Below are 25,708 nucleotides of genomic sequence, written 5' to 3'. Positions count from 1 at the left end.
ATTTAATGTATATACAATTTTTTATTATACTAGATACTATTATTGCGCTGCTACACACTCGGAGAACATGCTAGGGAACCAATACAACATCTCCTTGTCTTGTGTGTCGATCCATGCTAGGCCCTCTTTCACCATGTGGTTTAATGCGTTTTGGGCTCTCGTTTCGTTCCAACTGAAAATCAGATTATTAATGTTAACAAGGCACATATTAAGCTTGAGAAAAATTTAGGATGAAAATGCAAGAAGCAAATGTAAGAAAAAATTGCGGTTGATTTAAAAACGTGAAGAAATACCTAAAGGGGATAAATATATTAAATATTTAATACATATTGAATAACAATTATAAAAGAACCAAGGCCTGCGCATTTTGGGGTGAGTGTAAGGCTTTTATTTTATTTTTATCTTTTTTTTTTACATCTTACACAAGGAAGCGTTTGTGTGAAGCCATAACCGAAGCGCAGACAAAAAATAACGGAAATTGAACTAGCATGGTTTTTCCGAAAGTCTAAATCCTCGCCGACCCGGGCGGCTGGAAGGCTTTCTCATTCTCCACTTTATAAAAGTAAACAAACAATTTATAAATTTTCGGGTAGTTATAACATTTATTGGTTAACCGACCAAATCCAAAACCGCCTGAATCAGTCACTGAACGACCACTTGATCATGTAATGTATTCATCTACCCTCACCTGGCTTAAGGGGCCATTTGGGGGTAGATTTTGTTTACTTTTATTTAAATACCTAAAGATACAGAGTATAGCACTTTCCAGGATGCTGACAACGGTTACGGAAACAGTATTTTAAGGCTAAGTCAATGTAAAAAAAACTTATTCCTCACCCTAGGTCCCCAGTAAGTATGCTAGCGGAGATCCAGGCCGTGCCCAGGGTGCTGGCCTTCTGCAGTACCAGCGTCTGGTCCAGGTTGAGCTCTCCGGGCACTGACTGCACCAGCCATCTACCCTTGCCAATGGGAACTACTGTGAATCTGTAATAGAATGAAGAGTTTCCAATGTAGCGATTTTATTGCCACATCGGAACAGTTCGGATCTTTGTTTGGGAATACACTATGTGTATCCCACTCTATTTTTTTTTTCATATTTCGCCATCAGTGACTGTGACTTGTGAATGTCTAATGACCTTGTGTATGTTCAGGTGACTTTTTTACATTTATAAAGCCAGGCTTTGCCTACAACCAACAAAGTATTCATGTAGAATTATTTTTTCCGAGATCCCCAATTTCCCTATCCTCCTGAGACCCAGAAGGATAGGGAAGTTTTGGTTTTGAAATTGGAACCCTTAGTTACACAATAAAAGTTCAAAATAGATTTAGGAATATGTACAAAAAATTGTAAGCAGGGACTTAGGAGGCTATAGGTCCCTATGCTCTAAAATTGTATAAAATTGAATTTTGAAAATAATAATTCATTGTTGATCAGTAGATTAAAAAAAACAATTACCTAAATCTATTATTTGTAAAAATATTATGATTCTATTGTTTATATATATATATTTATATGGAATTAATTTCTATACATAAATAACTGTGGGCTCCTCTAATTCATGTATCAACTTCTTCAAATAGTAGTACGTATCATTCCAATAAACTCACCCATTGCCAAATATCTTTAATTTCTTTACAGCAGCCAACAGGTCCTCGTTAGTAATATCCTGATGCTTCTTGGCCTTCCCCCTGGCTGCGATCAGCCTTGTCCGAAGCTCCTCAAGTGTGATCAGACCTCCGTTCTTGTAGTTTGTTGCCATGCACACTTCTACTATTTGGACTCCTAACTCGTAATAAAAATCTCCAATGCCTAAAAGATTGTGATATATTTGATATGGTGTCCTATGCAATAAGAGTAACTTTAAAGCCACCCTTTAACATTCTGTATAATTTCAAATATATAGTTTGTCAAAGGACTGTCTCATTTCAATTTTCAATCATAGGCACAGAGAATCATACTATCTTTGTCTTACATTAGCACTAGCACCTAAAATAAAAGGATGAGTATAGTTTTCCTGGTTCTTACTGACTCACAAATTGGTTTGACCAACTATATTTTTTTTTGTATTGGTGCTTTTCTTTATGTTATGTGAGATATGTAAAATCACAATTTTAAAAAAATGCTAATAAACTTTGGGAATGAAAGGAAGGACTGGGTTTGTGTAATAGTCTGGTATGGGTTAGAACTTTTATTAAGACATTAACTAAAGCCAACAAATTATAAAGCCTTGTCATAAAGTGACATCATCATTATAACTCAACAAGGCAATTATAAGTCAAAAACACAGAGTTCCCAATGTTATTAAATGTTTTTTGTACGTGATAGCACAAATTTTACCTTAGTTTTCATAAATCTGAACGTTAAAGCAAAACAAGGTCAAAGTTCCAAATACAAACCAAGAACTGACCAGAACCCCTTTCCGGAAGCCAAAGGGTCTACACCAATCGCAGCGCACATCTCCTGGAACTGCCTACGAAACTGAGCATTCTTCTTTATCTCATTCTTATGTTTCGTGGCGAATTCCTCCAAATTCTCCCTGAACACTTCTAGTTGTTTGGACATCTGTTGAAACTGATTCTCTTGTATTTCGGACCCTTTTTCTCTGTATTTCTCTTGCTCTAACTTTTGCTTTTGGATAGCACCCACTCCGGCTCGTCTTCGCATCTTGGTTATTGTTAAATATGAATTATAAATTGAATATAATTTAAATAAATAGGCTGAAAGCAAAGTTGTTGATTTTTCTTTGACACTCTCACTCTGACAAGTTGACAACTGATTCATGAGCTCATGACAGTCATGACAGAACTTTGACACTTGAGCAAATTCATGTGTCGTTCTACGCAAAGCATATTTTACATCGTTTATGTTCTGTTCACGTATTGTAAAGTCAGACCAAAGGCCTATTTTATAAAGCTACAAGTTACAATTTACAAGCGGAAGTCTCTTTCTAACCCTATGTGCTAGAACGAGACTTCCGCTTGTAAATTGTAACTTGTAGCTTTATAAAATAGGCTACAAGACTCTACGGAGCACTAACTTGGCACTAGAGTCGGACCAAAAAAAGTCTGCAGCGGATTTGATAGCCCACGCAATGCAGGTGTTATATTAAACGTCAAACTTCTATGAAATTATGACGTATTAAATTAAACCTGCACTGCGTGGACTATCAAATCCGCTGCAGACTTTTTTTGGTCCGACTCTAGTGCCAAGTTAGTGCTCCGTAGAGTCCATGAACCCATGAACCCTAAGATGTAGAATGTCTTCATAATTAATATCAAAATTCTATGAAAATATGACGTTTATAATGACACATCCTCACTTTGTTTCATCAAGTCGGGGTAATCTGTTAAACAGGGTTAAATTGACCCAACAGAGAGTAACATTGGCCCATGCTTTTTAAACTATCCCTTGGAGAAATTTATTAAAAATGTGCCCAAATGGGTCCAGATAATTATTACCATAAGATAACTAGACTAGACCAGCCGCTTCCAAAGGTTAAAAGTTAAAACTGTTAAAAGATGGTTAAAAGCTACATGTGAGGGAAAAAAGCATGCTTCGATAAGGTTTTCATTAAAGCATCTCATGCAGACGAGATTTAATAAATTTATTGACCTAAAGTAAAGTAGGAAATATAGTAAACAATTTATTTATTTTACGTAAGTATGGCATTACAGCTACTGGATTTAAATTAAATATTAATTTTTATAAACATAAGGCCTAGTTTACTGGAAGGTCAGATGGCAGTCGCTTTCGTAAAAACTAGTGCCTACGCCAATTCCTGGGATTAGTTGCCAAGCGGACCCCAGACTCCCATGAGCCGTGGCAAAATGCCGGGACAATGCAAGGAAGATGTCGATTAATCTTGATAACAGTGTCGAAAAAAATTTCAGTTGATTCAAAATCAAATATTATTACGGTTTTTGTTGAGCAAAATAAAGTTATTGGGTTAAATGCCATTCAATATAAACTTTTGGAAAAAAACAAAAATGCATTTGTCCATCCCTGGTGGGGATCGAACCCACGACCTTTGGATTAGAAGTCCAACGCGCTATCCTCTGCGCCACAGGGACTGTTGAACAAGTTGTCAAAATAGCGGATCATTATACACGGCGTAGTTCGTCAGTGAGGTCTCTTACTCGTTATTATAAGAAATCATATATATTAGATAATTAAATTTTTCTGGAAATTCAGTATACTTTTTTAATGAATTTCGTATTATATCAGCTAAAATATTCATATTATAGGGCGATTATATGAATAATATATAAATAATCACTTAATTGATAAACAGTTTACGGAAATCATAGCGGAAAAGTCGCCAAACGTCAACAACAAAACAAACGTCAGTCAGATGGCAAGTTTTCAAATTGCAGTGAAAAGCTCTTTATTTTGGACCCTAAATTAGAAAATGAAGCAAAAATAACACATAAGAATGGAACCTTACTTGAAAGAAAGCCATCCAATTCCTACGATGCAAAATCAAGATGTGAATAAAACCGAATCGGTTGAAAACTTTCAGAAATTCATTTACGATTTGTTTGATAAAAATGGTATTCTCAACGACTTGAGAGCTTATTTACGCGGGCATATTGTTGATGTGTTAAAAAGTGCGCAAACTGGTATGTGAAATGCATTATACATTAATACGAATCATATATAAAATACTCACTTAAAAAATCGTATTTGTTGTTTCAAGCGAGAGCCATTGTCAGGACCATATTTTCATTTGCTATTATTTCAGGAGATCCTCCGTCATGTCAAAAGCAGTTTACGCAGCGTCTGGACTCTACTTTCCAGGCTTTGAATATGCTAGTTGCAGAGTATTTGCTATGTTTGGTGAGTTTGGAAATGAAACTTGTTACTTTATTCACTAGTACACTTACACATTACACACATATGTAGATTTTTAATGCTTGAAAGTAAAACATGTGATCTATTACATGCCCCTAAAAATTTGTTAGAGCTTATTCTCAAAAAATTAAACTTTAAATCAACACAAAATTGATAGTCCAGAGTTCAAACCTCCTCAGTGTTAAATTGTTGTATAAAAAATCTGTTTAGGCAAAAAATACAAAATGAGGTCTAAGGTTAAGTTTGACTGTACCCAATTTTTGAGTTCTGACATTAAGATAGAAACATTTTAGATTTAAGCTAGTTATTAATTTCTTCTAGTAATATGACTATTGTGTATATCTTGTTTGTAATTAAATGATTTCTTCTGATAGAAACTAAATATAGAATAATCATGTTTCAGGATTTCAACTACAGCCTCTCTGTGTTTGTGTCAGAGATACCGTTAGCCAACATGGTGTTTGGTCTCGCCAAGTCCCTCATGGGCATGGATGCCGACGGAGAGGCCACCAAACTTAGGTTTGGGGAAAATGATGTGTGGTCCATATTGAACTGTTTAGGTTAGTATGCTGACTTAAGGCCTCCGCAAACTGGCGGAGCGCAGCGCAGATCACTTTAAAATTATCAATGTATTTTCTCCCCTATTTCAATTTTTTGGGTATTGGTTGTTTTGATTATTTTAGATCAATTAGTAACTAATTTGAGTATAGTTTAATGATTTCTTTAGGTGTTAAGTGTGACTCCGAGCATGCCAACGCTATTGTAGACATGTATAAGACACAGGAAAAGACTCCACTATTGCTATGCATTCTTAAGTGTGCACAGCTGTGTGAAATGGAAGAAAATGAAACTGGTAAGAATACATTAATTTTATATATTTTTTTTATGATTTAACCTCTTGAGACTCAGAAGGAATTGTTTTGTTTTCGGAATTGGAACCCTTAGTTACACAATAAAAGTTCAAAATAGATTTTGGAATATGTACAAAAAAATGTACGCAGGGACTTAGGAGGATAGGAGGCAAACATGCACTGCAGACAAATCAGCTGATGGTAAGCAATTACCGTTACCATGTCGCCCATGGACACTTACAACACTAGAGGAGTTGCAAGTGCGTTGCCGGCCTTTAAGGTGGGAGTACGCTCTTTTCTTAAAGGTTTGAAGGTCATATCGGTCCGGAAATACCAATAAATAATGTACGAATTACATTGACTGGCAGGCTCCTAAGCTGTTTCACCACACTGGTGTGTAGAATTGGCACCACTGTTTCTAGCGTTACAGGCGCCCATAGGCTATAAAGTAACCGCTAAACATCGATCAAACTGTACACTTTGTACCAAAATGACAGTTGTATGGTCAAAATAGGTATATGGGACAGTCAAATTTATGGACAGTAGAGGAAGGAACCAATCTCTTATGGCAGAACTATTGCAAAAGTTTCCAGCTGTCAGCTATAAATAATAGTTCCAAATCTCTCCAGAGTAGCGCTAGAGTAGCTAAGTGCGCTGTCAATGATTTGAAATTAATATTTATCAAATATTCTAGGTATTGTGGCCACTTATATAATAATAATTTCAGCCTATATATACGTCCCACAGCTGGGCACAGGCCTCCTCTCATGCGCGAGAGGGCTTGGGCTATATTCCTCAGCTAGCCCAATGCGGATTGGGGACTTGACATACACCTTTGAATTTCTTCGCAGACGTATGCAGGTTTCCTCACGATGTTTTCCTTCACCGAAAAGCTAGTGGTAAATATAAAATGATATTTCGTACATAAGTTCCGAAAAACTCATTGGTATGAGCCAGGATTTGAACCCGCGACCGCGTCGTGACGCCACTTATGGCGTGGCTTTATGGTTTTTTGACGGACACTTTATGATACATGGACATGGTATTCCTTACCTCTATCTTCCATAACTCAAATTGTTTAAATTTAGATTTACAATATTTTTTCTAATTTACAGTATCACAAGGCAGTATCTCCTCCAGCTCAAAGAGTTCCCTGGATAAGCAGTCGATCGGCTCGCAATGTAAACACGACACATTCTGTAAAGCCTGTCGCGGACGATACAGAAGGCTAAAGGAGAGATATAGGAAGAAGAAGGCCCGTTATTTGCAGGTATGTATTTTATTTATTTATATGGTTAATCATCATCATCATCATCACAGGCCTTTCCGTCTATTGCAGACGATTTATACATTGCTGTATAGACAACGGGTTTGGTGACTGTGGAGGCCGATACGTGAGCGGCACGACCTCCCACATTTTTGGCAGAGAAAGCTCATGCCATCAGAGGTTCCAGTCCCGGTTTGCCTCCTGTGACACCTTCTGCTATCTAAAGCATTAAACCAGGCTTGGTCGCATAGCCTTCTCCCCTCCACAACACGCTTGCGCCATCCATCACGGTCTTCAGCTAAGGCTTCCCAGGCATGGTGGTCGATTTTAAATGCAGACATGTCCCGCTTTATATGGTTAATACCATGTAATTTAACAGTTTGCATCTATATACATGTACAGTCACTAGCAATGATATGTTACACAACGAGGACCGCAAAAATATCTGACACGATCTTATTTGTAGCGCAATAAGAGCGCGCCACATCTTTTTGCGGCCCTCTTTGTGTAACATATTATTGCTAGCACGGGCGTAATCGTATCGTATCGGATCGCATCAATTACTTTCTAAGATATGATAAAGGTGACATTCGGGTGGCGACTGCAGCAGCATTATTCTGTTGCAATGTTACTGCTGCAGCACTGTCAATTTTCGTGATAAAACGATGTGTCTGATTTCCATACTAAAAGTAAAAATGTAAAACTGTCTATCAAATTGCGTTTTTTATATCGATAAATTTTCTCGCTCGCTTCGCTCGCGTTTTCAATTACTTTCTAAGATATGACAAAGGTGACATTCGGGTGGCGACTGCAGCAGCATTACTCTGTTGCTACGTTACTGCTGCAGCACTGTCAATTTTCGTGATAAAATTATGTGACTGATTTCCATAATATAATAAGCCTTTATTTAACCATCTTGTAAGTGTGTTACATTCCATTGCATCTTAAAAATCTACGATTAATTCTAAACTATGATATTTAACATTAAGTAAAAATTTAAAACTAGCAAACTTTGTTGTTATGATGGTCTTGCTTCTCAGCATAGGCCTCCCCTAAAGATTTCCACAATTCACGATCACGTGCTTTTCTCATCCATGTAATCTCTGCTACTTCTTTAATATCATCTTCCCATCTGCGACGTTGTGGGCCTTGCCGTCTTTTGCGGTATCTTGGGCACCACTCTGTTACGTCAATAGTCCATTTGTCCTTTTTATTTCTTACCATATGACCAGTCCATCTCCATTTAAGTTTTTTAATGCAGTATGTTACGTCGACCATTTTTGTTTGTTTTCGCATCCATTTAAGTTTTACTCTGTCTCTTAATTTGACGTTGAGTATACTACGTTCCATGTTGTGCTGGCAGACTTGTAATTTGTGTATGTGCTCTTTTGTTAAGCTCCATGTCTGACACCCGTACGTCATGCTTGGCAGGATACACGAATCAAACACTCTTTTTTTAGCTTTCAATGGTACTCGGGGGTTCTTCATGATTTCTTTTAGGGACCAATATCTTTTCCATGCAATATTTATTCTATTTTCTATTTCCTTTGATGAAAGATCATTGGGTGAAATTATTTGTCCCAGATATGTATACTCGTTCACATATTCTATTATGTTACCGTCTATAGTAACGGGAGTCTTGTTTTGGTTTGTCATCAATTTGGTTTTTGACATGTTCATTGATAGTCCCATTTTGCTACTTTCCTTTACAAGCTGTTGTAACATATCTTGTAAGCCTTTCAAGTCTCTACTAATTAAAATAAGGTCATCTGCGAACCTAAGGTGATTGAGTAGTACTCCTTTGATGTTTAGTCCATATTCACTCCAATCTAGGTTCCTAAATATATTTTCGAGCGCCGCCGAGAAGAGTTTAGGGGATAATGGATCCCCCTGTCGGACGCCTTTTTTTACATGAAAATATTTTCCTACTTTCTCTGTTCTAATTTTTGCTGTCATGTTTCTATATATGTTGCTGATTATACGGATATATTTGTTGTGGACCCCTTGTTTTGCTAGAGCTTCCCATATCTTAGAGTGTTTTAGAGAGTCGAATGCCTTATTATAATCCACGAAGGCTAAATAGTAGGTAATACCATATTCGTTGCATTTCTATATAACTTGTTTTATAGTGTGGATGTGATCTAATGTGGAGAAGTCGCTTCTAAACCCAGCCTGTTCTCTTGGCTGGTTGTCGTCCAAAATTCTTGTCAGGCGATCTAACAGTACCTTTGAGAAGATCTTGTATACATTAGACATAAGACTAATAGGTCTATAGTTCGCAATGTTATCCTTGTGGCCACCTCTCCCCCAGCCACTTACGGTATACAAATAAGACCGTAAAAGGGGAAAGGCGGCCACTAATTATTATTGTTTGTGTGGTGTGGGGTGTAAGAGTAACAGAATGCTTGGCATACATACCTTCATCTCCCATGAAGGATTCTTTATCCTCGCTCTCTCTGATCCACTTCTCTTGGGCCAGAGGAGCCTCAGTCTGCTTCGCTTTACTTTATGGTGGCTGGTTGTTTGACCCCGAGATCTGTGGGTTTAATTGCTCATGAATATGGTATTCTCATACAACCATCACCTTCTATACATATAACTTATCTCTACAACAAAAGAGAACCATCCTACAAGGCCTGTTGAAGGTTCTAAGGACCCCCCCCACGGGGGGTCCGCCGACACATGGTCGGATAACCCGGACGCCTAACATCCGAGCCGAGGCAACTGCCGCACATCGACACGCCTCTAGCCGTGCAGCCGAAACCGCCACGGCTCTCGCACACTGGGGCGCATCTAGTCTACCCAGGTGGAGGTGAAGGTTCTAAGGACCCCCCCCGCGGGGGGTCCGCCGACACATGGTCGGATAACCCGGACGCCTAACATCCGAGCCGAGGCAACTGCCGCACATCGACACGCCTCTAGCCGTGCAGCCGAAACCGCCACGGCTCTCGCACACTGGGGCGCATCTAGTCTACCCAGGTGGAGATGAAGCCTGGGGCACATCAAGTCATACCCAGACAGAGAAACCTAGTTTGCCTTACCTAAGATGGTCTCAGGAATAGCTTCCACGGCAGATCCCGCGGCAAGCTAACCTCATATGAACTTACTGCTCTTGGATAAAGGGGATCATTGCATAGAGAAACCATACCACCACTGTGAGCACCAAGTAACATAAGATACTTAGCTTTAGACGACTCAGGACAGCTGTGGGCTTCCTCACTGTATATTACACTTTTATGCACTCACACGCTTCGCGCCATACTGGTTTTTACCTTACAACTTGCCACGTTGGAATAACTTACCACAGTTCCACTCAGAGGGCGCTGTTCAGTGTTGCCGCTAGGAAATTTGTATTGTGACATTAGATATTCGTGCTTGTCACGACACACCCCGCCTCAGGCAGCAACACGGCGACTAGATTGCTGGTCCATTCCTTGATCTTCTCAAGGGCTCTGAGAGCTGCCGCTCTCTTAGGTCTTGCTTCGTCGTGTTGTTCTTCTGGCGCAACTTCCTCTAGGTGGTGTGACTCGGGAACAGTGTGGTCGTAAAACTCGAGGTCGACGACCGCGAGTGGTTCTGGTTCGGACATAGACTTAGGCTTAGGCTCGTTTAACTCACTAGATATAGACTCAACTGTTTGTTTAGAGGAACACGGTTCCTCTTCTGGCGAGGCATGAGGCTGTACTTCTTCTGGTTGATCTCTTACTTCTTGAGTGGATATTTGCGCAGGTGGAGGCTCAGTAACGTCTTTGAGGGATTCCATCGTCACGTCATCCTTGTCTGGTGGACGTTGAAGATCAGGAATCTGCACCGGTTCTTCTACACTTTCTTCATAAGATGATGTTTGTTTACACTGTTCTTCTCCATCTTCGATCTCTAACGGGTAGAGATGTGCGATAGATCTTGTATACTCTGTATCTCCTACTCGTACCGTGGCGACCCTACATAAACCGTCGGCGCCTTCCTTTAAAGATACTATTTTCCCAACTTTCCAATTTATCCTGTTCTTCGTGTCACCTTTAATCTGCACGATTTGACCTATCTGAGGTGCTAACTTTGATGTTACTCTAGGTTCTTTAGGATGGTGGGAATATCTTTCTCTCAAATTTAGGAGATACCTGTTCTCAAACATCTCTTTAAATTCTCGTAGAATTATCCGTGCTTTCTTCCAACCTTTAATTAAATTGTCCTTAGTCACCGTCCCTTGCGACGTCGTAGGATCCTTATCTGAAGTTTCCATAATGATACACTTTCCCATAGTAAGAAAGTCTGAAGGTTTTAGTACATGATCCGGCTCTGAATCTACGTAAGTTAAGGGTCTTGTGTTAAGAACTGCTTCTATTTCTTTCACCGCTGTTACTAGCTGAGTGTCATTCAACAAATGTTTCTGTAATGTTTTCTTCATACAGTTTTTAACCAAACCAACTAATCTCTCATAGAATCCTCCATGCCATGGTGCTAACTGTGGTATAAATTTCCATCTTATCTCTTTCTCTACGCAGTATGGGTTCTGAAGAATCTCTGAGAGTAACTTGTAGTGAGCCGCATTATCAGACGTTATTAAGGTAGGTACACCTCTTGCTGAAATCATTCTACGTAAGGCCATTAAACCTTCTTCCGCAGTTAGGTCCTTTACAATTTCTAAGTGAATGGCTCTTACGGCTAAGCATGTGTAGAGGCTAATCCACCTTTTACAATTGCCATTCCCATTGTTGATTAGAAGTGGTCCTAGATAGTCGGTACCAACGTATGTGAATGGTGAGCTATAATTGACCCTCTCTTTCGGTAACGCAGGAGTTTCTGGTAGTTTATATGGCCCTCCGTCATGCTTCATACATTCGGAGCACTTCTTCAAAATCTTTTGAACTTGGCTTCTTCCTTGTGGTATCCAGTAAGTTTCCCTTATCTTGTCTAACGTGTGACTTACTCCAACATGCTTATTTTCTTGATGAGTCTTCATTATAATTTCGTTGGTGAAATCTGAATCTTTTGGTATAAGTATAGGGTAGCGTTTATCGAATGTCCAGTCTGCGTGTTTCATACGACCTTTACACCTTAGTAACTCATCTATGTCTTTAAATATGCCTAAATTCAAACTTAAACTAGTTACCTTTCCTTCTACCTCTAGAGGAAAGTATTCAGCTTGAATTTCTTTCAATTTTAGTAACTTATCTGGCATTTGATCATTGTCATGACTCGCTACTTCCTTTTCAGTTATACTGTCCTCCGTTTCCATCGGACTAACGTTGTGTAAATCTGGATCAACTATTTCCATCAGTTCTTCGTCTTCTTGGATCCCAAGACCCTCCCCAATCAAGAGAGAACTGGTTGGTCCACCGCCAGAAGTTGTTGGCCACGTCTTCGGATCTTGAACTATAAATTGTGGACCACTCAGCCATTTCTCCCTGTCCTCTCTCGAGCAGGTGGGTCTGGTGCCGACGTCAGCTGGATTTAGCTCTGTTGGAAGGTATCTGATCTCCAGATCTTTATTTGTTTTGATCTCTTCTATCCGCCTGGCAACGAAGGGTGGCAATAGCTTGTCAGATTTGCACCATTCTATGACGATCTGGCTGTCAGTCCATAAGACTTGTCTTACTATTTTCTGCTGGAGAAACTTAAGAACGAACTTTATCAGTCTACTGCCAATCAGTACTCCTAAAGTTCAAGACGAGGTATCTTGAGACTCTCCTGGTCCTTTATTGGTATCAGCCGAGATTTACCAATAATGAAGCTTTTCTCCGAGCCGCAGACTAAAAAGACTGATGCTGCATAAGCCTGTAGAGAGGCATCGGTGAAACAGTGTAGTTGGTAGCCTTTTCCCACTGGTGTCTTCATGTAGCATCTGTCCACCGACACCTTTCTAATGGCTTCTAAGTTCTGTCGGATCTTATTCCATTCTTCCGTTAGTTCGCTCGATAATGGTGAGTCCCATGACACTCCAGCTTTCCAAAGCTCTTGTAAAAATAGTTTAGATGATAGGGTATAGGGTACTGCATAACCACATGGATCGTAGATTGATGCGATAGTCTTCAGTATTCCTCTCTTTGTGACAGCTTCTTCTTGTAAGTTAGGTTTCAACTGAAGAGTATCCTTTTTGATGTCCCATTCTAAGCCAAGTACCTTTACTTTATCTTCTTTACATGTATCAGAGACTTTCTTCATAAATTCCTTAGAATTTGAACTCCAATCTCTGAGTGACATTGAAATATCTTGAAAAGATCCTTTTAGATTTTTGTAGAGTTTCATCGCCTCATCCGTAGTGTCGGTACCCGAAACAAAGTTATCCACATATATGTCATTTGCTTTCTGTCTGACTTGCTGATCTTCTGCATTGGACAGGTGGTGCTTAATAGTCGCATTAAGCAAAAACGGTGATGAAATGACGCCAAATGGAACTCTACAAAACCTAAGGTATAGTAGGTTGTCTTGAGATACAGGTTTAGAGGTATCTTTGAGCCACAAGAATCTGGTTACATCACGATCCTTCTCGTGTAATGCCATCTGTAAAAACGCCTTTTCAATATCCGAGGTTAAACCTATCCTATGAGTTCTAAATTTTATAAGTAAGCCCGTGAGGTCTTCTAGCATGAGTGGTCCTCTGTACAAACATTCGTTCAGACTCTTGGTGTCCTTGATACTCTTAGAGCTAGCATCATAAACTATTCTCATAGGTTTTCCTCGATGACGTACTCCATGGAAAGGTAGGTAGTGAATGACGTTACCTGTTGATGTTCTTGAAGAGGGTACAACTTCTATTATACCCTTATCTAATTGTTGTTTAAACGTATCGCTGTATGCTACCAACGTATCTTGATCCATACGCTTCAATAAGCTTGATAAACGACCAAAAGCCATTCCAAAATTATTAGGTAAATCCGGTGGATAAGTTATCCAAGGCCAGCTTACCGTGTATCGATTATTTAATTTTAAAGTTGTATCATTAAAATATTTGATGGCTTCTTCTTCTCTAGTTGCTCTTGGGGAATCACTAATACCTATGCATTCTAGTTCCCAAGGGCTCTTTATGTCTCCATTACAAAGAGGTGGATCTGGCTGATGAAGCTTCGTTTCAATGCAAGTCTGAGTGTAAGTCACTACGTACGACTCGTCTCTAAGCTGTGGTTCTGCTCTACCACTAATTATCCAACCAAGTGCAGAGTCGATTAGAAACAAATTGCTATCCAGTTGTACCCTTTTCTCGTAAGTTATGTTGCAGTAATATTCGTTTCCAACCAAGATCTGTACAGGTCCGCTCAGCGACCCGTCGTCCGCTAGTGTATATGACTCCGGTAAGTTCTTCATCTTGACATTAGGTATATAACCTCTGGAGATATGCTCTACGCAGTTAGCCTGTATTACTATGTTCTTGTTTGTTCTAGATAGTAGATGAAGAGTGACTATTGGGCTATGTATCTCTCTGGGAGGATCGTCGCCGAAGGTGAATACTACTAGATGACTCTCTTCTTCGACGGGAAGCTTTAGTTCCTTTGCAGTCCGGAATGTTACATAAGAGCGTTGGGAACCTGGATCTAAGAGAAGTCTATATTTAAATAGTTTGTTCTTATTATCTAGGGGGCTTGCATAAACTGTTGCCGTTTGGAGTGCAGTGATTCCCTCTTCTAGAACAGTCAGGACTGTTTCTTCTCCGTTGTATCCTTCTGAAAATTTGAAGGACATAATGCTCGATTATGCAGTACTTCACTATGGCAGCGAGCGCATTTTTTCTTACTCTTACAGTCTTTTGCCAAGTGATTCTGCTTGAAACAGATGAAGCATCGTCCTTCAAGTCGTTTCTTCCTTTCGGCTAAAGTAGATGCTTCAGGGCAGCTATCGTTATAATGGCCCCCTTTGCAAAATATACAATCCAATCCCTTCCTGACCTCTTGAGGACTTCGCTGAGTTTCTTTCTGATCCTTGCTTGAAGTTGAAGCTTGGTTTGGTCTGTTGCCTCTATTGCTATTTTTCTTGAAACCCTTAAACTTCTTCTGTACAGGTCGCTTATCGAAGTCTCTCTGCTGGTTTTGTTTACTCTGTTTACTGTGATGTAGTTGGGACTGACTTGCGTATCTCGCGCGTTTCGCATTCACATGAAGAATCCCGACCGTACTAGCTTCTGAGTCCAGAGGGCGTTTCCTACTCGATATCCTCTCCGCATCCTCCTTGGCAGTGATTATTTTGTCCATTTGGCTTCTCAGTTCTTGAATGGAATCATCCTTAACTTTAAGTTTTATCTCATATACTAGATCAGAAGGAAACTTCTCTAGTAGCATGAAGCGCAGGTGATTATGATTAATGTTCTCACCTAGTGATTCTAAAATCTTAAGGTTCCTTTCAATCTCGTTGAAAGTCCTTCTGCAATCATCCGCATTGCCTTTGGCCATCTTAATTTTATATAATGTGGCATAATGCGCATCTATGAGATGTGAAGTTTTCCCGAACCTTTCTTTCAGTATTGAAACCGCAATAGCATAGTTGGTGCTAGTAGTCGCTAGACCGTCAATGGCTTTTTTGGCATCTCCCTTGACTGAAGTCTTAAGATATGAAAGCTTGTCCACTTCCGGCAGGTTCCTTGCATCGATGTTGCTTCTGAAGGCATCCCAAAATTCATACCACGCCAGTACATCCCCATTATACACCGGCAGCTGAAGCTTAGGAAGTCTGCACGAGGAGTTCGCTTCAGTCAGCTTCTCTGATGGTTTGCTTGATGTAGATATTTGGTCGATCTTCACCTTAAGTTCCGCTAAAGTCTCTTCTGCTTGAAGTTGAAGTCCACTTATCAAGTAGATTTCATCCGATGCGGGTGTCGAAGCCAGCCTAAAGTACTCCGTCAGATCTCCGTTAAGTCTTTTCAGTGATGCTTCTAATTTACCGTAGGTAATCTGAGCTTGCACTAAATTTTCTAAATTAACAGTAACCGGAATTACTTCTAAGTCTGTTGTGAGTTTGTCATTAATGAGCCTAAGCCTTGCTAAAAGAATGTCGTCCATTCTGGTATTTGTCTAGACCGTAGTCTTGTCTAAGCCTGTAACGCACAGAAACAAACCCGTTTAACTTTTTAATTCTCTAATAATTTGAACGGTCACACTAATAAAATAATTTAATATTTTAGGTTAATTAACCTTTAATAACTCCACTTATTATTTATTTTAATAATCTCAAAGTATTTAAATTTAAATCCAACTAAAGTTCTCTAAAATCCATTTAAATTTGAAACTAAAGTAAGAAAGTTGAATTCCTTTTAATTTAAATTAATTAAAACCATTGAATTAATTATTAACCGATGTCTCTTTTATTTGAAGTTATTATGAAAGGAAGTAAAATAATAAATTTATGGTAGGCAACATAACATACACACTGACATACAAATGTGTAATCTTTGTTTATCATTTATTTATAAATTACACCAGCCTAAGCCATGTCAAAATCAGCAAGTGACGTTGACGTTTATACACTGATACCACAATACAAAATCTTCTGTCACTAACTTAAGCTCACTCGCAGCTTGATGAAAGTTAACGTTTTTATTTTATTCATTTGTTTGGTTTATTTATTTATTAACCTTTTATTTAGACTTCACTTGTTTGATAGTTAATTATTTAAAAATTATTTAGTTTTATTTCACTCATTTGTTTGTTTAATTATTGGAACACTTCAACGAAACACTTATTTAATAAATCTAAAAACACATAAATGTCACCACAATATCCTGTAAAGAAGATGTTAGCTTATATATATACACAGCACAATTGCTATTTTTATAAACTGCAAACCCAATCAGAAAGGAAGCCAGTTGTATTTCTAAACTTCCAACAAGATGCATGATAAAATAAAAATATACCTATTTATATATCTTAAGAACCCTAGAAAATGTTCAAAAAGGTCTTTTATAACTTGTAAAAATATTAAAATCCGCCATGTACATCCGCTGCTCTAGAAGATTCTACTACGACTCTAAACTAAACCACACTAATACGAACCGTATTGGCATAATAATAGGGTCTATTTTCCTTTACCATATTTCACCTCGTCAATTCTAGAAAGTTAAAATATTTTAATAAAAGAACGTAATAGACCCATATTTCCATTGTGATTCGCATAAATATCGAAAGAAACTTCGCTAAATTAGATGATTTTCCTTGTTTGGTTGGACGTCCAAAGTTAGTCCAAACTAAATAATCATGGCTGCCGTCCCACGCCGAAGCAAATGACGATCGCATTTTCTTGTTTTATTTAAGAATTCAGTCGTATTGCTGTAAAGTAGATGCTTAAAAACTTACCGAGAAATAGTCTTGTCCTGGTATTAAACAGTCTTATCCGGGGTTTTCGTCAATTCCGATGAAAATTTTTGTCTCGTCCGGTGTGGTTGACGGAGGCGAGTTCACTGTACCTATGAACGTAAATGAAGACATTTTTGATGATCCTACTTATTTACACGCTAAACACTTCGTCGGTGCACTTTATATTACAATATTTGTCTAAATTACCTGTGTAATTTAAGGAACCTTCCTGGGGAACTCGCAACTGTTCGGTGACCTTCCGCCAACAATTTAAAATGGTGGGACGAGTACTGTACAACTTTCAATGTTGCCAAAGTCAACATAAATTCCCCCAAAATTTCTATAAACTTTAAAACGAATTTCGGACTCTTATCGGTAATTTTCGCAATATTTATGTTTATTTCTTATAAATAGCCATACACTTGAATTTTTAAAACTAAATTTATAATTCTAAAGTAAAAAGAAAACATGCGAGGTAAATTATAGAGTGTATAAAACCGTCTTTACTACGCGCATATTTCCTATAAGATACTTATTAGGTTATTACGACTAGTATTTCTCTTCTTATTATATTCCTATAAATCAGCCAATCTTTCAACATGTTAACAGTTAATATGTCACAAAATTAAATAGATTACCTACTTATATCTAGAAACAGCTTGTTATAACTTAATTATCCAACCGTCTAATTGGAAAATCAGTTCTCGCATAAATTTTCCAAGTCGAATCCGTTTAGTAACCGATGTCTTCATCTTCTTTAGTTATCTTGATAATCCCGACAATCCGTACTCTTCCGTTGATTTTGTGGGTAATCTTCTTAGTGTAGCAACACCTACTCTCATCTTGCCGCCATTACTAGACACCTTGCGTAGCCTATTCTTGCTATTATGTTGGTAACTCGAAGACACTATTACACAATGGTATTTCTCTTAATAATAAATTAATAAATATCATACTTAATAGATACAGACAAATGCTGCAATATTTTTTATTTTTATCTCTGAATATTCTTCTTGATAATTTACAACTACATTCTAATTGTAAAATAAATCATAAATACAACCTCGACGGAAACGTAGTTGTCCTGTTTCCGGTCACCATATGCAATTTCTTCAAGTTGGTACTCCGTACATTCCGTACAATTGATATTCCGCTTGTTACGCAAAATAAAAATATGACTTATTTACTCAAATTATCTTCAATTAATAAATACAAATGCCAGCCTCTTTATTTAAACGAGCCTAAATGAATGCCGAACCAGACTTCGTAAGAAAACACTTCAAACATATATTCGTAAAAAATAGTATCTCGCAGCTTCTGATACCAGTAGCGCCATCTATGATTTCTGTTAGTAAAGATGTCTGATTATATTGAAATGTATGCCTTGCATTCTTTATTTATATTATAAGCCTTAATTCCTTATCTACTGGATCCCAGCATTAACCACCATTGTGGCCACCTCTCCCCCAGCCACTTACGGTATACAAATAAGACCGTAAAAGGGGAAAGGCGGCCACTAATTATTATTGTTTGTGTGGTGTGGGGTGTAAGAGTAACAGAATGCTTGGCATACATACCTTCATCTCCCATGAAGGATTCTTTATCCTCGCTCTCTCTGATCCACTTCTCTTGGGCCAGAGGAGCCTCAGTCTGCTTCGCTTTACTTTATGGTGGCTGGTTGTTTGACCCCGAGATCTGTGGGTTTAATTGCTCATGAATATGGTATTCTCATACAACCATCACCTTCTATACATATAACTTATCTCTACAACAAAAGAGAACCATCCTACAAGGCCTGTTGAAGGTTCTAAGGACCCCCCCCACGGGGGGTCCGCCGACACATGGTCGGATAACCCGGACGCCTAACATCCGAGCCGAGGCAACTGCCGCACATCGACACGCCTCTAGCCGTGCAGCCGAAACCGCCACGGCTCTCGCACACTGGGGCGCATCTAGTCTACCCAGGTGGAGGTGAAGGTTCTAAGGACCCCCCCCCGCGGGGGGTCCGCCGACACATGGTCGGATAACCCGGACGCCTAACATCCGAGCCGAGGCAACTGCCGCACATCGACACGCCTCTAGCCGTGCAGCCGAAACCGCCACGGCTCTCGCACACTGGGGCGCATCTAGTCTACCCAGGTGGAGATGAAGCCTGGGGCACATCAAGTCATACCCAGACAGAGAAACCTAGTTTGCCTTACCTAAGATGGTCTCAGGAATAGCTTCCACGGCAGATCCCGCGGCAAGCTAACCTCATATGAACTTACTGCTCTTGGATAAAGGGGATCATTGCATAGAGAAACCATACCACCACTGTGAGCACCAAGTAACATAAGATACTTAGCTTTAGACGACTCAGGACAGCTGTGGGCTTCCTCACTGTATATTACACTTTTATGCACTCACACGCTTCGCGCCATACTGGTTTTTACCTTACAACTTGCCACGTTGGAATAACTTACCACAGTTCCACTCAGAGGGCGCTGTTCAGTGTTGCCGCTAGGAAATTTGTATTGTGACATTAGATATTCGTGCTTGTCACGACAATCCTTTCTGCCTTTCTTGTGGAGTAAAATGATAGTAGAAGAAGTCCACTGATGCGGTATGTATTCTGTGGCAACTATTTCGTTAAAAAGGTCTGTAATAACGTCTGTTATTTCTTCCGATGCTCCTAGAAGTAGTTTATTTGATATACAGTCTTCCCCTGGTGCTTTACTTCTCTTCTGCGATTTGATTGCCTTGAGTACCTCTTCTCTCATTATATGTGGAATCTCTTCTTCACTTTCCTTCTCGTAGTTCATTGTTGATTGGGTTTTGTCGTCATTATACAGCTCACGATAATAGTCCGTTGCCGCGTCTATTATATCTGTTCTAATCGTTTTTCTTTTGTTGTTCTTATGATGTGTTATTCCATCTATCCATTTCAAGGGTTCTGTGAGCTCGCGCCATGCCTTCTTTACACCTCCTGATTTTTCTATGTAGTAGTTTATTGTATCAGTTCTCAATTTGTTTTTATGTTTCCTTATGCTGAGTTTAATTTCCTTACTTAGTTTATTTATTCGTGCTTTATTAATCTTTATGTTTTCAAATAATACTGATCTTTGTTTTATTAAATTTCTGGCTTCTAATCCCAGTTTATCCTTCGTTTTTTTAATTGTTTTTTCAGCAATTTCGGTGTCTTTCAAGCATTTTTCTAAGGCGTCGTACTTTTTCTGGACACCTTGAAGATCTTTAGTTTTTTCCAAATCAGTTTTAATAGATTCTAATACGCTTTTAGATAGTGCTAATTGCAAGCGGTTTTTTATGGGTTGTATGTTTTTCCTAGACTTCTTAGGAACCGCAGCGTAAAGTTGCCCTCTTACTAATCTATGGTCTGTGTTAAAGTTGAACTGGTTTACAACTTCAACGTTTGAAAACATTTTTGGTTTATTTGTCATTATATAATCTATTTCGTTCCTTCTTTTTCCACATGGTGATGACCAGGTCCATCTCCTATTTGGTTTTTTCTTAAAATAGCTGTTCATAATGTGAAAGGTGTTTTCCTGTGCAAAGTTAATCATTCTTTGCCCGTTATCATTTCTTTTTCCAGTTGTGAATGGCCCTAAAATGTTGTTTTCATTATTTAATCTTTTTCCAAGTTGTCCATTGAAATCCCCTAAAATAATAACGGTTTTTAAAGCGTCTTCCAGTGTACTGATTTCCATACTAAAAAGTAAAAATGTACAACTGTCTATCAAATTGCGTTTTTATATCGAAAAATTTTCGCGCTCGCTCCGCTCGCGTTTTCAATTACATTTATGGCGCCTACAGCAGCATTAGGTACTCTGTTGCAAAGTTACTGCTACGGCACCTCCTACGGCTCCATTCTCAGCTGTAATGCGGCAATGAAGTCAATTTACCAAAAAAATTCAATGTAATCTTGATGACCCTAGGGAGAGGGGGCACCATGGTCTAGAAATGCTTAGGGCATCAAAATATCTTAATCCGGCACTGGTCGTTTGCGGAGTCAAACGATTTGGGACTCGCATTTTATACACATTTCCATGCCTTCCCGAAAAAAATCGAATCATTCGCGAAAGTCTCGCAACGCATTGAGGTTACAAACGGCACGCGCTCTTCCTCAGGAGTCTGAAGAAGACCACGGTGAGTGGCGCTCTAGCCAGGCAGGCCGCTTCGCTTTCGCTCGCGTGCGTATACCTTACTGTATCGTCCGATATACACCTACTCTGTCGTTAAAATCACGTGTAAAATTATAATAAGGGCGAAAAAAACTATTGATTTTGGAGTGTAGTTTTATTTAGTGGTACCTAAAATATTTTATCTGGTCTACTGTCCTCTAGCATATCCATCTGTCAACTTTACTTCAAGTTCCGCCTCCAGGGGAGAGGGAGAGAAATTAGGATTAGAAATTAGCCGCTTACTGACACAGACAGAATTCCACGCGGGCGGAACCGCGGGCACAGCTAGTCTCTAATATTTTTCTTGTGTAAGGGTTATTTTATGTACTTTTAGTCGTTTTATTTTCTTGAACCCCCCCCCCGATACTAAAACCTGGCTACGCCCGTGATTGCTAGTGACAGTAGTACACATACTTAAGGGGCCCTTTAGTACCGTTTGGTAGCCAAAATTTCGTAACCAGCTACAGAATGGGAATCAAGATTCCCAGTTTGTAGCCGGTTATGTATTGGGCCAGCGTATTACCTTTTGGTAACTAGCTACAAAATGGGAATCTAAAATTCCCTGTATGTAGCCAGTTACGAATTGGACGTGCATGGTATCGTTTGGTAACTAAATTTTGTAACCGGCTACAAAATGGGAATCCAAAATTATCTGTTTGTAGCCGGTTACGTATTGGGCCGAGATTGGGCCAGAGGTGGGCCAGAGTTACTGATCCGAGTTTATTCTACCAAATCGAGTCTAGAACGTTATACATACGAAAGCACTTCAGACTTATTGTCATTGCATACGTTTATTTTAAGTTTTATTGATAATTTCTCGCTGACTGTACATTTTATCAAAAATCTGTGTTTGAAGTCCCATTTTGTAACCAGTTACAACGCGGGATATTTTTTCCCGTTTGGAAGCTGGTTACCAACCGTGGCTACGAATCGGTTATTCAAAAGTCCCATTTTGTAACCAGTTACAACCCGGGATTTATTTTTCCCATTTCGAAGCCTGTTAATACCAAACGTGGTTACAAGTCGGAAATGGAAAAGTCCCAATTTGAAGCCAGTTACGAATTGGTATTTCTTTACCGTTTCGAAGCTGGTTACGAATTTTTAGTTACCAAACGGTACTAAAGGTAAGGGGCCCACTGATTAACAGTCCGCTGGACGGTATCGGCCTGTCAGTTAGAACAAAATTTTGACAGTTCCGAACAAGACAGGCCGATTCCGTTCTTTTTTGACCAAAGACGTGAACTGATGCGCGTGGCTACAGCTCAATATCAACCTTCGTACATTCCGACATACATACGTGTCCCAAATTTCAACGATAAGCTGGCACCAGAAGATGGACCTGGGGCCCGTTTCTCAAAAGCTTGTAACTTGTAATACAAGCGGATGTCACTTTTTGACAGCTTTTGTTAGAGAGGGACTTCCACTTGTATTACAAGTTACAAGCTTTTGAGAAACGGGCCCCTGCTCATGACTACTCGAGAAAAAAATTAAAAAAAATATATCTCAATTTATTATGGAATTACAAAAAAAAATTAATATCGACTCCCCTAGTGGTATTTTTAACGACCAAGTCTACAATTTTTCAATTTTTTTTTTAATTTTTTTTTATTATTTTTCTTCGAGTAGTCATGAGCAGGTCCATCTTCTGGTGCCAGCTAGCTTATCGTTGAATTTTGGGACACGTTGTATGGTTCACAGTAACACGCACATAGGCGTATCAGTTCAAAGGGTTGAATAAAACGAATTAATCAGCTTATACACCGTCTCGCAGTAAGCGAGGCAACAGGACGTAAATTTTGACTAGATGATGAGCATATATCTCTATATGTCCAAATGTTAGTCCGTTTTAGTGCTTCCACGTCTTAGAGCATTTAGTAACTGGAGACGTCATGGCTGTCATTTTCTGTACGAAACAGTCTGCTGATTTTTGCGGGGGAGGGGACGTCAAATGTATTGTTATTTTTACATGATTCGTACGTAACGTACAAATAGCCATGTCAGTCCAAAACTCCATACAAAAGTTTGCACAATTGTGCAAGTTTTTTATTTGTTATTGAATCTCCATCCATTGTAGTAAATGGACACAATGTGTTTTCGTTTGTGATAAGTGGCAAAGTTGTGTGAAAGTTGAGAGGAGAAAAGAGAGAGTTTATTTATTTTTATTTTATTTTATTTATTGATTAAATAAGTAACACAGCATTACAGTATAAAACTAAGGCACTGTGAAACTACAACATAAAAGAAAAACAAGGAAAAACCATACACATAAAAATGAAATGAACTAAACATTAGATTTGGGCGATGACGTAACAGCGTGGCTCCGTTGCGTCGTCTGACTCGGCGTAGGGTTCGGCAGGTCGCCCCGGAACCGCCGAAACACCACACCCTTCGGCCAGAAGTCTGCGCTTGCGATGGTGTCCTGCAGCGGCCGCGGCACGCGCACTACAAATGAACTGAAGTGCACATAGTGACGCGACTGTAGCTGGTGCACCCTCAGCGTGTAGCCAGTCTTCCGGCGGACGTACTCCACCACCTCGTCGGCCCCGGCGGAGTAATGCAGGCGAGACACGTAGAGCGCCTTACTCGGTGTCGCAATCCGTAGACCAGAATTAACCGGTTCCGCAGTGCCACACAGAGTCTTACGGGGCGCCCTGCGCGCCTTGCTCTTCCTTTCCACCAGTGTGAATCCCTCCTTATCCACATTGGTGCGGGAGGACTTTTCCAAAACGGGAGCCCGTGATTCACACGCCTTAACAGGCGCCTTGACCCGGTTAGCTGCGACAGGCTGACCGGCGACGTCAGCATATGCACGCTGACGTGACTTCGCGGAGACAGAAGGCGGCCGCACGCGCGGGGGGCGTGCGGGCGGTGCAGCGGCGCCTGCGACACATTTTACCGTGTCAGCAACACGCAAACTGACCGACTCGACACGAGTGTCAGGTCGATGATCGGTCTTGAAATCTGAAACCGCCGACCGAGTTGGAGCATTCCGCAAACTAATAATTTCGTCACGTAACTCGGCAATAGTAGCTAGGCTAGCTTCAAACTTCGTAATAACTTCGGCTAAACTTGTTTTTAGGGCCACGATGTCCTTGAACAAGCTGCGAACGTCGACATTATCCGGATCACACGACGGCAGGATTAGGGGTATCCGTCGCCACAAACTCCGGAATCCGGTCTTTGCTCTCCTTTAGGATTTTCGTAATATCCTCAAGGGACTTCATCCCCTCTCCGGTGAGGTACATAGGTGCCGACGATCCCAAGGGACTGGCACAGCACTTTCTTCGCTTCACAGATGTCTTCGACGGTGAAACTCGACGCACGCGAATTCATCTGAACAGCAGTCGCCGCATCCATCGCTCCTTCCTGCACCAGCTTGTTTTTTAGTTGCAGGAAGGCGAGGAACTCATTCACGATGGGTTGACTCGGTTCGGAGACACTCATCGCGTATATTTGCTAGCGGCGGCGGAGCCGCGCTAATTTCGCAATTTATTAATTTAATTACTCATCAACGCGTCTAAGTCGCTGCGCGCATTGAACTAGACTTCGTCAGAGTCTTCGTCTTCGTTAGAGTTGTATGTTGGGTGTTGTGCCCCCCCCCCCCTTCCTCTCCCCTCACATCTTAAAATTTTACAACAAAAATCTTGGTGGCTCCACTTCTTATATCCATCCTTGGGTCCTAAGGACCAATCCTGCCAAAGGAAATCTTTTGTTCAATTAACGCCGTATTTGACCTTTTATGATGTGTGCAAACACAGCTAAAAGGTTTTCTCATTTTGATTATATACTTTATTGTAATCATTATAAAGTCCGTTATATTAGGCGTTATACAATTGAGCAGCGTGTTTAAATATCGACGAAACCTAGAAAATTAAATGGATTAGGTAAACTGAGTTATACATCTGTCAATAAGTCACGAATTAAGTTTGTAATAACTTTACGAATATTATACTTACGCACTCTGAATTTCTGGTTGCAGAAGGCACAAGCGAAGGCAAAAGCACTGAATGTGGAAACTCTTATCAAGAATATCAGTGAATTGGAACGAAGCCTCGTTGACGAGGTCTACAACATTTTACTATTAGCCCATTTAAAGAATGTTGTCCACTAAGGGCCACTTGCACCGACCATATATTGCGTACCGATCAACGACACTCAACTATGAAACTTCCCATACAATGAAATTTTGCTAACGCTGGCTTAACGGTGACAAACAGTTTGGTGCAACCGGCCATAAGTATTTTAAAATCTCGCCTGTAGTTATTATTATTTCATGTTTACGT

At 39.8% G+C, this 25,708-nt stretch overlaps 5 protein-coding genes and 1 non-coding gene across 6 annotated transcripts in view; 1 reads left to right on the top strand and 5 right to left on the bottom strand.

Annotated features, from left to right (window-relative positions):
* Positions 1-25,708, bottom strand: part of LOC134794886 (ankyrin repeat and LEM domain-containing protein 2) — a 203,447-nt gene that overhangs the window by 113,572 nt on the left and 64,167 nt on the right. The gene's annotated exons all lie outside the window — the stretch shown is intronic.
* Positions 16-2,757, bottom strand: LOC134794791 (vacuolar-sorting protein SNF8). Its single transcript, XM_063766578.1, has 4 exons — positions 2,398-2,757; positions 1,609-1,810; positions 838-984; positions 16-172 (listed from the first exon to the last, which is right to left on the bottom strand). The coding sequence occupies exons 1-4, from the start codon at positions 2,663-2,665 to the stop codon at positions 40-42; spliced, it is 750 nt and encodes a 249-aa protein (XP_063622648.1). The 5' UTR covers positions 2,666-2,757; the 3' UTR covers positions 16-39.
* Positions 3,999-4,071, bottom strand: Trnar-ucu (transfer RNA arginine (anticodon UCU)). The gene has a single exon. It is a non-coding gene; the product is annotated as a tRNA-Arg (tRNA).
* Positions 4,334-25,708, top strand: part of LOC134795125 (uncharacterized) — a 53,425-nt gene continuing 32,050 nt past the window's right edge. Inside the window, exons 1-6 of the mRNA XM_063766958.1 lie at positions 4,334-4,620; positions 4,743-4,837; positions 5,256-5,412; positions 5,580-5,705; positions 6,819-6,973; positions 25,405-25,488. Of these exons, the coding sequence (XP_063623028.1) occupies positions 4,434-4,620; positions 4,743-4,837; positions 5,256-5,412; positions 5,580-5,705; positions 6,819-6,973; positions 25,405-25,488 (804 nt within the window). The 5' untranslated portion in view covers positions 4,334-4,433. The remainder of the gene's footprint in view (positions 4,621-4,742; positions 4,838-5,255; positions 5,413-5,579; positions 5,706-6,818; positions 6,974-25,404; positions 25,489-25,708) is intronic.
* On the bottom strand, positions 9,369-14,272 carry LOC134795128 (uncharacterized). Its single transcript, XM_063766960.1, has 3 exons — positions 12,691-14,272; positions 10,273-12,625; positions 9,369-9,506 (listed from the first exon to the last, which is right to left on the bottom strand). Exons 1-2 carry the CDS (start codon positions 14,270-14,272, stop codon positions 10,332-10,334), a joined length of 3,876 nt encoding a protein of 1,291 aa, XP_063623030.1. The 3' UTR covers positions 9,369-9,506; positions 10,273-10,331.
* On the bottom strand, positions 14,599-17,608 carry LOC134795127 (uncharacterized). Its single transcript, XM_063766959.1, has 3 exons — positions 17,455-17,608; positions 17,248-17,357; positions 14,599-15,992 (listed from the first exon to the last, which is right to left on the bottom strand). The coding sequence occupies exon 3, from the start codon at positions 15,955-15,957 to the stop codon at positions 14,599-14,601; it is 1,359 nt and encodes a 452-aa protein (XP_063623029.1). The 5' UTR covers positions 15,958-15,992; positions 17,248-17,357; positions 17,455-17,608.

Source organism: Cydia splendana, chromosome 11 (assembly GCF_910591565.1).
Source record: "Cydia splendana chromosome 11, ilCydSple1.2, whole genome shotgun sequence".
In the NCBI taxonomy this organism is placed as follows: Eukaryota; Metazoa; Arthropoda; class Insecta; order Lepidoptera; family Tortricidae; genus Cydia; species Cydia splendana.
This window is presented reverse-complemented; position numbering and strand designations above follow the sequence as displayed.

Bases quoted from the DNA above. Each gene is read 5' to 3' on its own strand.
- LOC134795128 (XM_063766960.1), bottom strand. From the start codon at position 14,272: ATGAAGAACTTACCGGAGTCATATACACTAGCGGACGACGGGTCGCTG. The intron at 12,626-12,690 runs GTAAATCTCGGC...CTTGAACTTTAG, and splicing joins GGAGAAAAGCTTCATTATTG to GAGTACTGATTGGCAGTAGA.
- LOC134795127 (XM_063766959.1), bottom strand. From the start codon at position 15,957: ATGGACGACATTCTTTTAGCAAGGCTTAGGCTCATTAATGACAAACTC.
- LOC134794791 (XM_063766578.1), bottom strand. From the start codon at position 2,665: ATGCGAAGACGAGCCGGAGTGGGTGCTATCCAAAAGCAAAAGTTAGAG. The intron at 985-1,608 runs GTGAGTTTATTG...ATTCTATTACAG, and splicing joins TTAAAGATATTTGGCAATGG to ATTCACAGTAGTTCCCATTG. The intron at 173-837 runs GTGAGGAATAAG...TCTGATTTTCAG, and splicing joins ATACTTACTGGGGACCTAGG to TTGGAACGAAACGAGAGCCC.